Source organism: Neopsephotus bourkii, unplaced genomic scaffold (assembly GCF_033783945.1).
Source record: "Neopsephotus bourkii isolate Nb327-2 ecotype Australia unplaced genomic scaffold, CSIRO-AGI_Nbou_v1 NB_1511, whole genome shotgun sequence".
NCBI lineage: Eukaryota > Metazoa > Chordata > Aves > Psittaciformes > Psittacidae > Neopsephotus > Neopsephotus bourkii.
In genome coordinates this window covers 887,155-904,246 of record NW_026901987.1, presented here as the reverse complement: position 1 = coordinate 904,246, position 17,092 = coordinate 887,155, and the positions used below count along the sequence as shown (strand labels likewise).

Sequence of the window (17,092 nt, the reverse complement as noted above, 5' to 3'; positions counted from 1 at the left end):
AGCTGCAGCAACATTCTGTTATGGGTTCATGGGGTTTATTCCAGTTTTCAGTTTCATGCACTCTTAAGAACGAAAACACCCACTGACCATTCCTGTCAGTTCACAGAAATTTTGGCTAAAATGCTTTTACATGCTAGTAAAATATGCAAGTTGCTTTTGGGAAGCCTGTGAAGCCATAGCAAGATGCCTCCATAAATAAATGCTTTTCAAGATAGAAAAGAAGGTTGAGCCAAGACTGTGACTGCTCAAGAATCTCTAGCCTACCTTTCACAGCTCTCAAACCCTGCAATTATTTGTGAGACCCAGGTTCAGCTTGCACTCCAGCACTCAGGAGGCATCTCACTACATCCAGAAAGCCTGACAATTGTCAAACTCAGTTATTCTGTACAAGGACCACAGAAGCTGCAGGGATCAGGTTAACATCTGTCAGTTCAGTCTAAATGGTTTCCAGATAATTCACAGTAACATGGCTGAGCCCTCAAAATGTGACAATCCAGACAGTGATTTACCAGACTATAACTGGGAGGTGTACCATAGTAGTTTTAAATTCTACTGTGTTAGTAATCAGCACAGGTGAAGTTACACCTTGTGGCTGATCTAGTGCCTCACCACTGCCCAGAAGGATAACCCCAGGTCCTTCTCTTTTCCCTCCTGCTACTTCAACCTAAGCCAGTGGCTTCTTATCACTCACCTTGTGCCAATACTGGCATTGCTGGGCACTTTGCACTGATTATCACTATCATGAGAGGATGCAACTTCTAAAGCAACTGCACTCTCCTGGAACATGTTCACCTATAGGAATTAGTATCTAGCTGGACCACACGTTAAGTGGTGACAGTGGTCCAGAAAAGGTATTACTTTGGCACTGCAGGGGCTCTGCCAGCACCTGGAAGAGCTCAGCCTCACTTGCGGTAACAAGGCCAAGTCTTTACAGCATAGCGCAAGGGACTGCATGTAGGGAAACCTCAGCTTCCTGAGGCAGCAGCACACACGCTGTGCTGAGAGGAAATAACTACACACACAGGCAGGAAGCTGCCCCAGAACGAGCAGCAGTTGTGAAACCACCAGTACAGCACCACAGAGGTGCTGCTTCAGGAAGAGCGAGGCAGTGGGCACAACACAGAACGCTGTTGATGAGGGGCTCCTCTTGCTTGAGCCTGCGCTCAGAACCCAGAAGCCAGATAGAGGACAGATGCATCCCTTGCTCTGGAATTAGCGTAACTCTCTTTCCAAAGCATCAAATGCATATGGTATCTCCTTTCCCCGATAAGAGATCTTAATTGCAACTTGAGGATTTTCATTTCATAGCAATCAAAGCGCTATGAATTAGTGGGTAACAGGGCTCATTCCTTGAGATCAGTGTGAAAATTGCCCTTCCTACCCAAGGTCACGATCAGAACTTGCATGACTATCTAAACTCTGGGAAGATCCAAGATCAGATTTCCTCATGCAGTGCTGTCCTGCTATTCCAAGTTACAACTTGCTGCATTTTCAAGGGCTCAGTGAAAACAGAACTGCACTTTATTTTTGGTTTGTTTTTTTTTTTTGGCAGTGTTTTTTGTTTGTTTCAGGATAAGCATGATTCTTGGCTCATGTTTTGATACATAACTGGACTGGATTCCTGTAAGAAAGGCATCACATATTAATCATTTGCTGGTACTCCACTGAAGCAGATCCTTTTCTGTCATTGCCCCATGGAAGGAACAGCTCTAGAGAACTTTGCTCTGGTTATGGCCCAGGAAAGTACAAGCTATGCAGAAGTCATGGACACAAACAAGAAAACATATTTCTTTTAGTCACACAGATTAAAATGCAAAGCAAGGTACTCAGCCTCTGCTGATGTTAGAAACTATGCCAAACCTTCATGATCTACTTGGAAAACATCAGAAATATGTTAAAGCATGTCAAATAACAAAGTACAGGATGACAGAGGGCTTTAAATCCTGTCAACTCATCAAAGAGAATACTTATTAAAAACATCTGTAGGCAGATTTTGCTAGCTTTCCCAATCTGTATTTTTACAGGTTTTCAAAAACTATAAATGACTGAGGTTCATATTAGGTCTCTTTAATGGTACCCACTTGCTAACTACTGTTTTCACAAATAAGCTCTTAAGTGGTTTTAGAAATAGCTCCTGCACACAGCAAAACTGACAGCCATCGTTCCAATAGAGGCACGGTGCCAAATCAGGTTGTAGATTTCAAAGACTGATCTTTATCAAGTACAACTCCCCGTAAATGCTGGCTTCGATTCAGGTAACATATAATCACTCAGCTCCAGCTACAACCAATTGTTTTCATTTCAAAAGTGTAATCACATTTTTAAGGGGAATGTTAGGGCACAAGGATAACTCCAAGTAGGTTCTATAATTAAGGACAAAACAAATAAATGTATGGTGTCCTGGGTTTAGCAGTAGCAGTTGTTTTTTCTCCTTCTTAGTAGCTGGTGCAGTGCTGTGTTTTTGACTTTCAGCCTGGGAACAGCGCTGATAACCGATGTTTTTACTTACTGCTCAGTAATGTTTAGTCTGACCAAGGACTTTGTGAGTCTCATGCTCTGCCAGGGAGGAGGGGAAGCTGGGAGGAAGCAGAGACAGGACACCTGACCTAAACTGACCAAAGAGGCATTCCATACCACAGCACATCATGCCCAGTATATAAACTGGGGGCAGTTACCTGGAAGGGCTAGATCACTGCTCAGTTGGGCTGGGTATCAGTCCATGGGTGGTGAGCGATTGTATTCTCTTCCCTTGATATTTCCCTTATCATTATTATTATTGGTGGTAGCAGCAGTGGTTTGTGTTATACCTTAGTTACTGGACTGTTCTTATCTCAGCCTGTGGGAGTTACACTCTTTGGATTCTCTTCCCCATCCCTCTGGGAGCTGGGGGGAAGGAGAGGGGAAGTGAGCGAGCGAGCTGCGTGGCTGACTGGGCTTAAACCACAACAGTACTTTTTTGCACCCAACATGGGGCAAAAAGGGTGGAGGTAACGACAGATCTGACCAGAGTGTGTCTAATCGTATTTGGGGTAAGCATTCATTGTTTTGGATTAATAGTCACTCGTCACAATGCTGATTTATTGGCTCTCAAAGTTGTTGCTCTTGATCTCAGAGTTTCAGCATGTCATACCTTACTTACAGCTGCTATTTGCTGGTTTAGCGTTTATCGGCTGGGGGCCTTGGGCTAAGGTTCTTGTTTCATCATACCTTATGGTAATGACTTGTAATACAATGGAATCATTGATCATGAAACTTGATGTGGCTTAGGTTCCCAGTGTGGTCAGCACCTCTGTACTTTGGGAGGTATGTAATAGAAGTATTTAGCAATTACACATCTTTTTTCCCCTCCTTGGGTGGTCAGCCTATGAGGGAGACATTCCCACATACCCTACTGACAAGTACAGCAGTGTCATTTGAGAATTCTGAAGGTTTTGAATGGCCTTTGGGTACCCTTGGGACCTGCCTGCTGACTGTGATGGGGATCACTATGCTGGCACACATACAGAGGGTGTTTTACCCACAACCATTTTGTCTGATCTCAAAAGTTAAGCAGAGTCGGGTTTGGGTCTTATTAGCAGTGGTTTGTGTTATACCTTAGTTACTGGACTGTTCTTATCTCAGCCCGTGGGAGTTACGTTCTTTCAATTCTCCTCCCCATCCCTCTGGGAGCGGGGACAGAAAGGGGCAAACTGAGCAAGAGAGCTGTATGGCTGACTGGACTTAAAACCACGACATATGGTCACTCCTTTTCCAAACCCTGCTCTATTTCTTTCTTTTGGTCATCCTGGGAATTTGATTTCATAAAGAAATGGAAAAAGGGATGTTTTTCTTCTCTAGAAAAGGGGTGGGTTAAGGAACAGAACCAATGACAATCCTTTTCATGGACTTTGAAAAGACATAATTCCAATACTCAGTAGATATTATGGTAAATAGAAAACCAACATACTACTTTAAATATGCTCTATTTAAGCTATTGTTAACGTCATCACTGCACCTGAACAAAGCCTTCACCTTACACTGAGTCTACATAGTGAGGACTAAGCACCACTCCTGTAAAGGAAGTCCCTGGAAAGAGCTGCAGTCACTGTATTTTTTCTCCACGGACAGTCATCCCATCTATAATGGGGACAAAATGACTTTTCTGCTACATCGACAGGAGAAAGGAAAGAGCATGACTAGAACAGGCTCTGGAAAAATGGATTCCCCACACAGAACCCTTTCCATAATTAGGTGCTTTATTTCGGCCAGCCAGATTTCCCAGCTCTTTGCAAACTCCCCAGCTGCTTATCAACAGTAACTCGCTGGTTCTCTGCAAAACAGCTGAATGCGTGCTAAGCTCCGTGAAACAGCAAAACTCAGCCTTACACATCATCCTCCTGTGTAACCTTCAGAAACCACTCCAGCACCACAAACAACTCACTTGTTTCTTACCTTCAGGTAGCTGTATGGGTTATTTAAAGCTGTATGAAGTGCAATCCTCGGGGCAGCATTCAAGTGCCCACGGACAACACTGGCTGTGTTGAAATACACTATCTCATGCAGAGTTTTGTGGTCTGCAGGAACAAGGTAATTCCTGAAAAAGCAACATGAGGTATGGGGAAAGGAAGGAGATAAAAAGCTTTACCTTATGGGAAACAACAAAATTCTACTGCAGTTCAAGGCTACAAGAACATATGTTTCCCAACCAGTACTGACAAATCTCTGAAAAACCAATGAACAGTGCTGAAATCAGCCTTTAAGCAGGGAAGTTTGTTATTAGCAACTCTACATCTAATGGATTTCGCGTAGCTGGGCCACTGAAGGGCAGCAGCTGAAATGCCAACATCAGTCATGTACTCCACAGATCTTGCTTAGCCATCTCAGAGCTTTGTGCTGAGTCTCTGCCCATCATTGTCTTTATATGTGAAGTTTTTCTCTCAAGCACAGTCATACTTCTGTTAGCTTCTCTGCCCCCTCCCCCCCCACCCGAGCTCTATAATTAACAAGTGCCTTCATCTCTTCCCCCATGCCAAGCCTTTCACATTTTCTGCTACTGAGCTGCCTCCAAACCCCTCTCTGCTTTGCCTTGCTCACCAAAACAGTTCCCACAACGCACAGGATATCTCACTTGACATCTACAATTTTGTAAGTAGAACAGATCAGCAAAGATTAGGGTAAAACCTCTCAACTCTACTTTGCCACATACACCCAGTCCTCCCTCAGCTTTCTTCTGTAGCCAATTACTTCTACTGATCGATGGAGAAGAGATTATATAATATTAAATTCTTATTTTTAGAACCCTCAACAAAGAAAGAAGAGGAAGGGAAAGAAAATGTGCTTCAGGCTGTAGGGACCAAACCACAGTTTTGGCAAGGTTAACATGCTAGCAAGATTTCTGTTGCAAGTTATGGTGCAAGCTAATGCAGGAATATAAACCAGGAAGGCTCACCTTACGAGACTGTCTATATAGTCAACAACTTCAAAACGAAGCATTTCAAACTTCGTCAGTTTCTTAGATCGCCTTGAATCCTTCAACTCCAACAAGGTCTTTAAAAAAAGAGTGGTGCATAAAACTACATGGGAGGTAGTTATTCTCTGCAGAACACAATCTATATGCTTAACATGTATAATTAATCTTTGCTGGCATGTCTTCACTGGTGATGTCTGAAAGTGCGATCGTGCAGTTATTTTTATTTAGGCCAGTGTATTCAATTCTCAAAGTGGTAGGAGTTTGGGAAATTCAAAGAAATATGTGTTAGGCAGAAAGTGTCATTTACAAGTTAAATAAGAAGAAACCCCCTAGTTTGCATTTTAAAACCCTAGTTTATGACAGATATTTTCTATAATTGTCTTTGTGCCAGGTGGGCCTGACATACACAGTTGGTACTTATTCATTCATTTTTAAGAAGAGTTACTTATACAAAACCTCCACTCAGAGCTCCAGCAAGCTGGGAAGAACTAACCACGGACAAGTACATCTTAAAAGATTTAGTTAAGGAACTAGTCAGTAAAGCCTACGCAGGCCTAACCTTCTGAAGATGATAAAGGTCTGTCTTCTTCTGGAGCTCCTTTTGTGACGATACGGACACATCTTGTTCTTGGAAAGCTTCTGCTACTAGAACAAAACTAATGTTTGATATGTGGGGTAAACTTTTCCTGACTACCTATATAGCCCCCTTGCCCCTAGAAGCAACCTAAGAAGTGTTCAGCTAACACAGACCCAAACACAGGCAGCTTCTGAGTCTTGCAATTTGTAAGAGATAGTTAAACAAGGACTCTGCAGCGCAGCTTGATCAATGGTAATTAAGTAACTGAAGCAATTCAGCCCTGAGCAAAGATCCAGCACAAGCCTTGCACAGCACCTGAATTCTGCTTATGTCATCCTAGGTCATACTCTTAATACCTGTAAATTGAACAGATTAGTACTAGATACCACTGATGCTTAGGAGTGTTCAAAAAGCCAATCACTGCATACATACATACCCCTTCTCATGCACAAAAAAGACAATGTCAGAAATGAGTTCTCTGTACTTAACCCAGAAACTGCAACCAGAGCAGCAAACCAAAAGCATGGTAAGGTATTTCATTGTTCAGTGTTATTCTCATCTTAATTTATAACAAAGCTTTGTTTTCACAGCCATGTAGTTTTTTGATTGACTGCACCAATAATTAGTCAGTTTTAGGTAAAAGCAAAGAAGCAAAAACTCCGGAATCACAATCAGTGGCAGGATGAGTGATAACCAGAATCAAAACAAAAGGTAACTAGATTTCTTGCCTTACTTATGAAGACGGTAATAACATGGAGATTCCACCTACAGATCACAGGTCGAGCCCCAATCAGCTGTGACAATCATTACATATAAAAGCTTTCTGGTGACCTACATAAAATGAGTTGGTATTTTCCAGTGCCCTGTGGACATCTGCATTTGTGTTGACGACTCCAACACAGAGAACTTGCTCTCTCCACTACTGCACCAATACATTTTAAGATACTTTTTATCAAATCCTTCAGCTCAAAATAGACTGAGCACAAGGGTATTCTGTTTCCTCAAGCTTCATGTTTTCATTTTTTCCAGTTCACGAGGCAGTTGGGAAAATGGACTTTGTTGTTGTTAACAATGGGAAAGAATTTTGGACTATCCTTTCACTCCAAGAGCTCTGTGGGAAATGTGGGTATATAACATTTTTGGCAGACTTCTGAAAACTCCCACTAAAGATCAACAGAGTCACAGAAACATATTAGAAGTCACTTAACTCAGCAACCTATCCATGAAGAGTTTATCTGAACTTCCCCTTCTCACTTTTTCATTACAGCTGAAGTCCACTTTGAAACCAAACTAAGACCTTTATGGACTCATTAGATCATCTCTGCTTTAAAAATATCTTCAAATCCTACGTGAAAATAAATACTGCCTTTTTTCTTTTTTAGTTCTACATGCCCCTGAATTCCCAGAATTGTTCTCTTTTATTTATTACCTCAAGGTAAGTCAAGCTACTTAAAAGCCTTCTGCTTCAATTCTGTTTTCTAAACTAGATCAACCTTTAGGTTTTCCATCATAGTTTAGATCCTTCAGTGCTGCTGTCCTCAGTGACATATACAGCTTGTTCAAACTGATCATCTATTTCTTGTACCACAGCCCTGCTGTCACTACATCTATTCAAAAAAACATGGTACAGACAAGAGCAAATTCTTCTAAACAAGCCTCAGTTAACCCCAGAGCATTACATGAACTACTTTGATTAATATTAGACTGCATTTTGTGGGGCTTAGTGCCTACTTGTCTAAATGCTGGGTAGCAAGCAACCACCCTGATAATGCGCTTAACAGGCATAAAGCAGAACAGGTAATAACCACTTCATCTTTAAAAGGGAATCATGGAGGAGCACTCCTGTAGTTCAGGGGAAGCAATGAAATTCCTATTCCAGAAGGATGCTGGAATATGTCATACTCCTATTTCAGAAGCAATATGGCACTAATCTGCCTCTGAAAGATGGAAGGCTGCTACTCATTTGCTTTACTAAACTTTCAGTTACCATGAACAATACGAACAATCAAATATATGGGCCCAACAAGTTACACCCTGTCAGCAGAGCCCTGACAACTGGCACTTGGTGGTGTCCTGGCTCTTACATGAATCTAACTGAACATGCAGGTGAAATAACTTTATATATATTTGGATTAAATACTGTGTCATAAGGAAGTCTGCTCCTATATATCTCTCAATATCTGGTTTTATTTGTTAAATGTTTTAAACAACTGCAACATCTGGTAAAATATTCAAGATCTACATATGACAGATTTAGTGAGTAATGTTTGCTGATCTGTCCAATTTCTTACCTCACATTGCTTTTCTGTATTACAAAAAGCATGAACCACACACCAATAAAGAATCTAAGCACTTCCTAATTTTGTTCATATATTTAAAACAATCCTGAAAAATCCAGTGGTTTAATATGATGGCAGGATATCACCAGGTAAAATTATAGCCATTGGTCAGATTATAAACCATCTTTTCCTATAATCTGCAATGGAATGTTTGACGGTACACACCCACCTTCCAGTTTCTGGAACTGGGTCAAGAACTCCTTCAACTTCTCCACTGCCTTATCAAACTCGTTTCCAGAAGATGACACAAGTATCTCCACACATTGTTGGAGCATGGTTTCCAAATCAGACTTATTCAGCATCCTGAAAGACACAATTGTTAGCTGAAGTTGAAACACAGAATGATGAAACAGCTTTCAATGTTCTCAGTTGGAAAAACGTTAAAAAATTGGGAAAACTCCTTTTAAAAGAGAAAACTTTCAAGATTTCAAGCATTCAGTCTTTGTTCCCAGTCTTTCTTCAGTTATTTCTTTCCTTGCTGTCATCGACAGAAGGAAACAAAGCAACTTGGACAGATGCCCTTTACAGTTTCCTGCGGAACTGAGAATAAAAACTTTTCTGATATGCTAGCTAAAAACACTCCCTGCATACAGAGCTAAATGTCTGAGACTATGACTCTGATTAAAAAGAAGTATGGTGGGGTTTGTAACCCATCCCCAAGAACGAATGGTTCATGAAATGGTAGAAAATCAGATTAGTGTGTGTTCACACAGCCACAAAATCCATTACTCTGTATTCAAAATGGTTCGCAAACAAAACCCTAATTGCAGTTTTCTGTATTTGGTCACTATAAACCTAAAGCCTTAAACACCACTAGAATCATTAAGGTTGGAAGTGACCCCTTGAGATTATCTAGCCCAACATCCAGCCATTTACTTACTTTTAATTATGTATTAGGGCGTTCTATAAGTGCCACCAAGCATTGCTCAGTCTCAGAATCTTCATTTAAAAGATACCAAAGCAGGTCCTTGCAAACATCCATAAATGAAACCCAGAATTGCAGCCACTGCATCAAGCCAGTACCATTACACAGGCATGGAACTTTCTTCATGCAGTGTGAGAGGCTCCCATTGCTAAACACTCTGGTTCTGAACAACCACACATCTGCAATATCTGCTGTTACTAGAAGCCCTTCCCAGCCTTATTCTTGTGGTTTTGCTTTGTCTTATTGAAAGCAAAGGTGCTAATATAAAAATACAAACCAAAGCTGTTAACAGTCTAAGGATTTTAGTTTAGAAGATACAAAAACCACAGCTAGACAAAAGAGCAAGCATGACAAAAGAATGAAATGATGGTGATCAGTGTGTCAGAGAGTCTGTCTCCGTATCAGCCACCTAAACATTGACTAAGAGATTTAAGGAAGAATTTAGAAGAGGCTAGGGAAGCTTTACAGACGTGTGAAAGAGCAATTGCCAGTTGATCTCTAGTTTTTAACTGGCAGTTGACACTAAATGCTTGTAAAAGCTGGAATTTGAAACTTCAGTTTATCTGATTCGGGGTTATGGATTTTTGTAAGTCTGGTGATGCCTTCAGATACACTTACTGTGTACAGAAAAGCATTAGGAGTTAAAAACAGAAGGGGTGACCCTGAGCACACAAATGGGTAGAAAATATTTTGAAACTGTTTTGTAGGAACTAATGGGTAAACAAGATAGCCTTCTTCCAGGCCAGATGAAACACTGCAACAATTAAACACCTAAGATGGGGAGAGGCCAACCAGATTTGGAGATCTGTGTACAGAAAGAACAAATTTATTTCAGTAACATTATTCAAAAAGAAGCTGCAAGTTCTAGGGAAATAAATATTTAAAACAACGGGATTACAGGGCCCAAAGAGCAAGCAAGAGGATGGTTATCACCTATCAGAAACAGAAAAGGATGCTTTTAAACCTTCTGGTCTTGAGATTACTGCAAGGTATGCCAGGTATCAGAGCGTGGGTTTAAGATTTTAATTCATTTAGGAAACAGGCTTAAAGCAGAAAGGAAGATCTCAGATCATCCAAAGACAGTAAATAAATCTGTCTCTGATTATTCAGAGATGAGCTAAGAAAGAGAAGAAAGGAAGACAGGATGAAGTCCATATAAACTCCTTCTGAATGCTGAAGTGGGCAACCACTGGTTACAGAGATCGGTCAACAACAAAACGACAACAGTCACAGAAGGGCAGGACTGTGATAAGCAGTATGTGATGAACGGCCTCAATGACTGACATACAAAAGCATCAGTACAGTATCTAGACAGAAGACAATAGTGCAGACAGTCCTCAAAGTTTTGCCACCTAAAAGCTTGACCAGATGTTGCAGCCAGTCAGTTCCCCATAACCAGGTGAGACAGGTGTTGAAGAGTGTCAGGTGAGACACTTTCCAACATCTCCTAATCTTATCTGGTTAGATTAATGCAATGTGAACTACTGTTCACACACACCCTCTGTCTCTCCATTATATATTTTAAGACTCCAGACAACTGAAGTAGAATAACTACTGTCTAGATTGCTAAACTTTGATAACCTGAAACACCATCTTTGGAGAGAGCACTTTTAGCAGAAGGGATAAAATCCAGTCCAAGGAAAGGCTGTAGTATAAACCAACCAACCCATAAAAGAAACTCAATGCAACAACTGAAAACCCCACATTCAAACATAATTCACAAAGGGTGAAAGAGAGACTTTGTTAGAAACTGAGAAATAAGCTGATCAAAAGCTTCTCTGTTTTTTACTTTCTAACTACAAGGGGAAAAAAATGGACTCCCAAAAAACACTGACAAGAAGAATAAGGGATGGGAAACGGCAATCATAAGGATATCAACAGGAGATGTGTCCCCTTGAAAGACAGAGATATTAAGGAACCATGACTAACTTCTATACCTGAGCAAAGGAGAGAAAAAAGAAGATTGTGAGTGGAAAGGGAAAGATCACATTTTATCATTCTCTTATGGAAGACAGCAGCAAGATTCTATGCAGAAAAAGCAGAGACAAGTATGTGTAACATGGAAAAGAGAGTTAAAGCTGAAAGAAGACAAAATAATCACAGCATTCCAAGTATTTGAAGAAATTGGGCTGAAGCAGTTTTGTTAAAAAAAAAAAAGAAGAAATGAGAGAGTACCTGGATTAAAAAAAAAAAAAAAAAAAAAAGGAATTAAACAAGAATAAACAGGGAGCAAGCCAGAACCTGATGGCACCATCAACTTTGAGACAGGAGATAGATGAATTAAAAGTGCAAGAAAGCAAACTAAACATAGGGGAGAAAAAGGAGAGGAAAAAATGGCAGAGTCACTAGACATTACAGAACAGACTACAGGAAAGCAAAACGACACACTGGTGGGCGAGGGTTGATAGGTGCTTGAGTGCTGTCAATATTCAGTGAGTCAGAGAAGGATTAAGGAGGAAATACTGTAGAAACGACAAATCAAGAATGTACTCCTTTCAAAGGGATGAAGGCAAACAATACGGCACAGTGGTAATGTATAAGAGTATGTTTCCTTCTGTACATGAGCCCAGATATATTCTTCCATGCAATTTTAGTGTCCGACACATAAAACCTCACAAGCCTGGAGGCTCTGGAAGAGGCAGTTAAAGTAATGATGTTGCATCAGAACTGATGTATTACTGGAACGAATGCAGCTATCAGGGAACAGCCCCTTGCCATAATAAAGCACATTTAAAAGTCTGTAGCTGCAACATTGCAATTGAATGATCTTCTGTTAAGAAAAATGGCTTGGACAACTTCTCCATTTTCAACACTGACAGTCAGACAACACAGGTGTAGGCTCCCCTGAAGTCCTAAGCTTACAAAAACCACAAAAATTAAACTGAGTCCCTGTACAAACTGTCAGACAAAGGAGGCAGGAATAAAGCAGTAAATAAAAGAGGAAAGAAAGGCCTCAGTTATTAATTTGGAAGAGATTCTGATTTTCACAACAGATTAAAATTTAAGCCAACTAAAAAAGTAATAAAAGACTAAACCCAACTGATGTTCTCATTCACACACACTAATCTCTGTGGTTTCAGGATAATTACTCAGGGCAGAAGAGATACTAGAAGCTGGTTGAGTTTCATGGAAAACAGTTGAAAGACAAAATGAAAACAGCAGACAGTTATACTTGCAAACAATCCTCCAAGTAGCTGCGAACAGGTAACATCCTCAGCTTTGAGTTCCAGAATAACTGATGACTGGTAATTCTCCATGTGCACAATGGTATTGAAACAAAATGGAAAGCAAAAAAATCACCTTGCTAGCTGAAGAGATGACTCATAATCTTCTGTCTCCCACACTCGGTTTTCCAAACATGCACAATGCAGCTCCCTGATCTGTTATGCAGAGGGTGAAGAAAAGATAAAGTGTTTTACAAGCAAAGTAATGCGAAACTCTTACAAGAAGCTTGTCAAAGCAATATGCAATTCCTTTGGAGCTTGTTTTTGCAAAGATGCAGAAAGAACGCAAAAGAAATTAAAGCATTTAGTATCTTGGAATCTATGTGTTGCCATGCACCAGGTTTCAAACATCTAATATTCAGATAAAGATAACAGCAGAGAACAGAGAGCAACTCCAACCAAATGCCACAGCTAAAACATATTTTTATTTTCAAATACTAGGACAGTTCATGCTGATTTTGTAGTTAGGAACAAATTCTAATAACAGTGTGTAATACATTAGGAACAAAGAGACAAATGAACATGCACAGAATAGACTGCTCTACTAGTGGAAGAAGAAATTGCTTAGTATGAGAAGGTGGATTTAATGACATTAGAGCAATATGGCTATTAAGAGCCATTATCACCATTCCCTTACTATCATTTTATTCTGTACAGAAGGTTGCTAAAACTCAGTCTCTCCAAGTGATTTTGACTAGTGAGCTAATAGGTGGCAGAAGAGTGTACATTGTCTGCAGTGCATACAGATAATCCCAGATGCGGGAAAGTCCATGTGTGCATTCTATCACTGATCTGCACATCTGCCTTTTCCTGGAAACTCCTTCCTTTTGACTGACAAGGTATCATCCATGCCACTAAACACATCACAAGCTGCTGCCCTCTGCCCACAGCAAGAAAGCATCTGTCGCCATTTTAAGCAGGGAGCAAAGCAGCAGAATAGTAAGCAAAGAGAAAGAAAAAATACTTATTCAGATGCCATACAAACAAACAAACAAACCAACCGTATTTCACTGAAATGGAATAACAGTACATCACCTGCTTGCCCAAAGGATACTTTGGAAGAGAACATGTGAAAACATGAAGACATCTCAGAACAGAAACATAATTTTCATGGTAAATATGCAAGTCCTCCAGCAACTTCTGTGTTGTTTCCTACAGTGACAAAACAATTGCTTTGTAAGTCATTCTGACATACAATTATTTAAAACTCTGATGAAGTACTACAAATAACTCTGAAGATTTGACATTGTGGTATACTATGATTTAAATCACCAGTGTTAAATTAAGACCACTATGCAAAAAAGCTGTATTTCAAAAGTTCACTGCAATCACACTGCATGGTGTTAAATCTCACTTTCTTCCTCCATCTCACTGGAGATTTTTCATTGATTAGCATTATTATTTTACCATTTTCAACCTTATTTCACTTTAGATTTGGTATGTCATCTAGCAAAAAGGAGACTGTACACTATATCTTTAGCAGGCAATGAGAAAGTATATATCTACTTTTACTCACATCCTTATTTGCATTTTTATACTACATATGCATTTAAAACTTTATTTCTTATATTGCAGGTGGCTGCTGTTTTTATTAGTTAGGTATATGTAAAATGACCAGTTCACAGAAAATAAATATGCAGTTGCTGTTCCTATGTGCTCTTGACTTCCATTTATTCATAGAGAACTGAAAGGAAAAAGAAATCATGCATTCAGAAAAAGAAATTAACTGTTGCTACTGAATTTACTGGATGGTATCTCATTATCACCAGCCTCCCATAGAAGCATATGCAATGCTTCTGAAAATTTCTGGTAGCTGTATTAAAGTACTTTGGGCTCATTCCATTTAAGTTTGTGAATCAGATCTTCTCTCATCTGTCTTTAGTCAGATAAAAGAGGAAAAAAACCCCAACAGAATTTGTTTTTTCCTTTTATCTTTGGGTTTTCCAACAGGTCTCTCTACATACTTCATTGCCATTTTGCTCAAGTCTGAGAAAACTATTCCAAATGGAAAGGGAAAAACAAAACAAGCCACTGAAGTTCTGTACAGTTAAACTGAAACAAAGAGTATCAAAGATTAAAAAAAAGCAAAACCTTATCTGCAGACAATATGAGCAAGTATGAACACATGTAAAGATTAAGTATCCTACTTCAAAGACTGAAAGTAACAGACAGTGCTGCACAGAGCTTTCTGATGTTACAATAAGTTTGAGATGATTAAGAACATTAAAGACATTTCTCCCCACAGAGTTTTATCTATTAAAGTTTGAGTGTCACTGATACAACAATTGTTTAAATGACTTCATACTTTAAATGCTCCATCCCTGGCAGTATTCAAGACCAGGCTGGACAAGGCCTTGGGTGATATGGTTTAGTGTAAGGTGTCCCTGCCCATGGCAGGGGGGTTGGAACTTGATGATCTTGAGGTCCTTTCCAACCCTAACTATTCTATGATTCTATGATTCTAAGATCTTAGGGAAGACGCTCACAAGTTTGCATTTTAATTCTAAGCAGGATCATTAAAAAGAACATGTCCCCACCACAAAAAAAAGCTGAGAAAACAAGCTCTTTTTAGTGCTGCTGCACCAGTCTTATTCCCCCAAACACAGAGCATTACAGCATCTGTTAGAGCATCAGAGCATCTATTAGAGCAGCTATATTTCTTCATCTTGTTTCCCAGATCAAGTTTGGAAACATGTCCTGGTTATTAGAAGACTACGCATTATTATTTTGCTAAATATAGCTTGCCACATTTACATAACTTCAAATTAAATTTGCCATGAAAACGTTCGGAGTTGTAAGTAATCAGGATGTACAATTGCTTTTTAAACCAGTTGTTCTAAATAGGTGGAACTCTACCTATAATTATTAAACAAAAAGTGGCAACAACGTGGAATATAAACTGCAGCTGACAAAGAGTATTGCAGGTTTAGGTGCTAAGCTTGAAAGGCAAGTTCACCTGGTCCTGAACACGAACAGTCACCATAGTGACTTTGAAAGCATTTCCAAAGCTCAGAATGATACTGTAGATTACTGCAATATACAGAATAACCAGCACCTCATTAATACAGCAGTAGGGCCTTGTGTCCCCAAGCAGACTACATTGCCAGCTTGGCAGTACAGTGATAGTCTCAACCCTGCTGCAGAGATTAGAACAAGTGTCTTCAATTAAAATTTGTCAGAAGCATCATATGCACGTAAGCAAAAAAATTCTGCCTTCCTTCCCAAACTCACAGGGTGAGGCTTGTGATATAAGGGGTATATATTATTAAACATATAAAGTTTAATACACACAAAGTTTAAGTTGATAAGTATTAAGCTTTCAGCACATTACATGGTCTTTAAACTTGAAACAGAGTCTCAGCGGCCCATTACCACTCCTTCCCTCCTGTTATTTCAACAGGAGTGAAATAACTCTGCAGAAACAACCCAGCAAAAACATTCTTATGTCTTGTCTTTTTCTTTTTTTGTCAGGTTACTTCAATTGGGTTGTTTCTCTAATGACATTAACTACACAGCCACAAGAGGAATTGTGCTGGCATAGTTGCTCAGGTGTGAATAAACAGCAAGTGAGCTGTAGCTTAATCTATTTTTGCCACTGAAGATTAAGGATCAAAAAATCATGTATAAATCATGTCTAGCCATGATGAGTTGCAAACTGCACTACAGTTGCAAACTTGTGTGCTATCAACCTCTCTTCCAGCCATTACCGTTGCTCTTCACAATTGAAAAGTCCTTGTGAACCAGGAAGCTCTGCTAGGATAAATTAATTGCTTTATCTCTGGTAATACTATTTGCCTGACAGGCTAGCTATACTTGAGATGCAGAGTTAGGAGAAATCCTTTACTCTGAGCAATGCTTCTGGGAGTGGTTCAGCTGGTGAAAATAACCAGCAGAGCTTTGTTGGTGAACTCCGGAAGGTCTCACAATAGGAGTAACCTGACTTGAATCACTTGATAAACCTTCAGATAAACAAGTAACAATAAAGTTTTAATCCTGTATGACATCTAGTGTGAATGTGTGCCTCAGGACCCAGACTGCCCCACTGAGATCAATCAGAAAGTACACAGAGGGTATGGAGGATTAAGAGTTTATGAAATAACCTCCAAGATTACTTACTCATTCTTCAAACACTTCACTGACTTTCCAAGAAAGTCAATCTGAGTAAGCATTAAAATACCAGGCCATAAATAAAGGTTATAACCTTCTTTTTAAGCAGTTATATTTCTAGACACAGCTAAAAGTTGATGTAAGAAAAGTTGTGCAGTTTTGTATTAACAGTACACGTGGCAGCCCCAGAGATTTGGAATTCTGACCTCCCAATCCCAATTCTCCGTTACTGGACATGAAGCACAGTATGTACTGTACAAAAGACGTTACACAGAATGATACATCTTAGTCTTGTATTTCATTACTCTCCATGAAGTAACATATTGGGAAAGTTATTTGTGCTTTCCAAAGACATTCTTGAAATTTTACCTTTAAGAAGCTGTCTGCTGTGAGCAGTGCAATCTGTTTCTCTGCTTCTTGCCTTTCTACGTATCTGATGGCAAGAAAAAAACAAGAACATAAAAAACATAC

General features: G+C 39.7%; 1 protein-coding gene across 3 annotated transcripts in view; it reads right to left on the bottom strand.

The window, feature by feature from the left end:
* ORC3 (origin recognition complex subunit 3) overlaps nt 1-17,092 on the bottom strand; it is a 38,436-nt gene that overhangs the window by 3,851 nt on the left and 17,493 nt on the right. For 2 of the 3 annotated variants that reach the window (XM_061369746.1, XM_061369748.1), the window contains 7 exons: nt 16,991-17,054; nt 13,550-13,666; nt 12,591-12,670; nt 8,535-8,668; nt 6,009-6,094; nt 5,429-5,526; nt 4,432-4,573 (listed from right to left, as the gene is read on the bottom strand). In XM_061369746.1, the coding sequence (XP_061225730.1) occupies nt 4,432-4,573; nt 5,429-5,526; nt 6,009-6,094; nt 8,535-8,668; nt 12,591-12,670; nt 13,550-13,666; nt 16,991-17,054 (721 nt within the window). The remainder of the gene's footprint in view (nt 1-4,431; nt 4,574-5,428; nt 5,527-6,008; nt 6,095-8,534; nt 8,669-12,590; nt 12,671-13,549; nt 13,667-16,990; nt 17,055-17,092) is intronic. The other variant, XM_061369747.1, reaches the window with a different exon arrangement.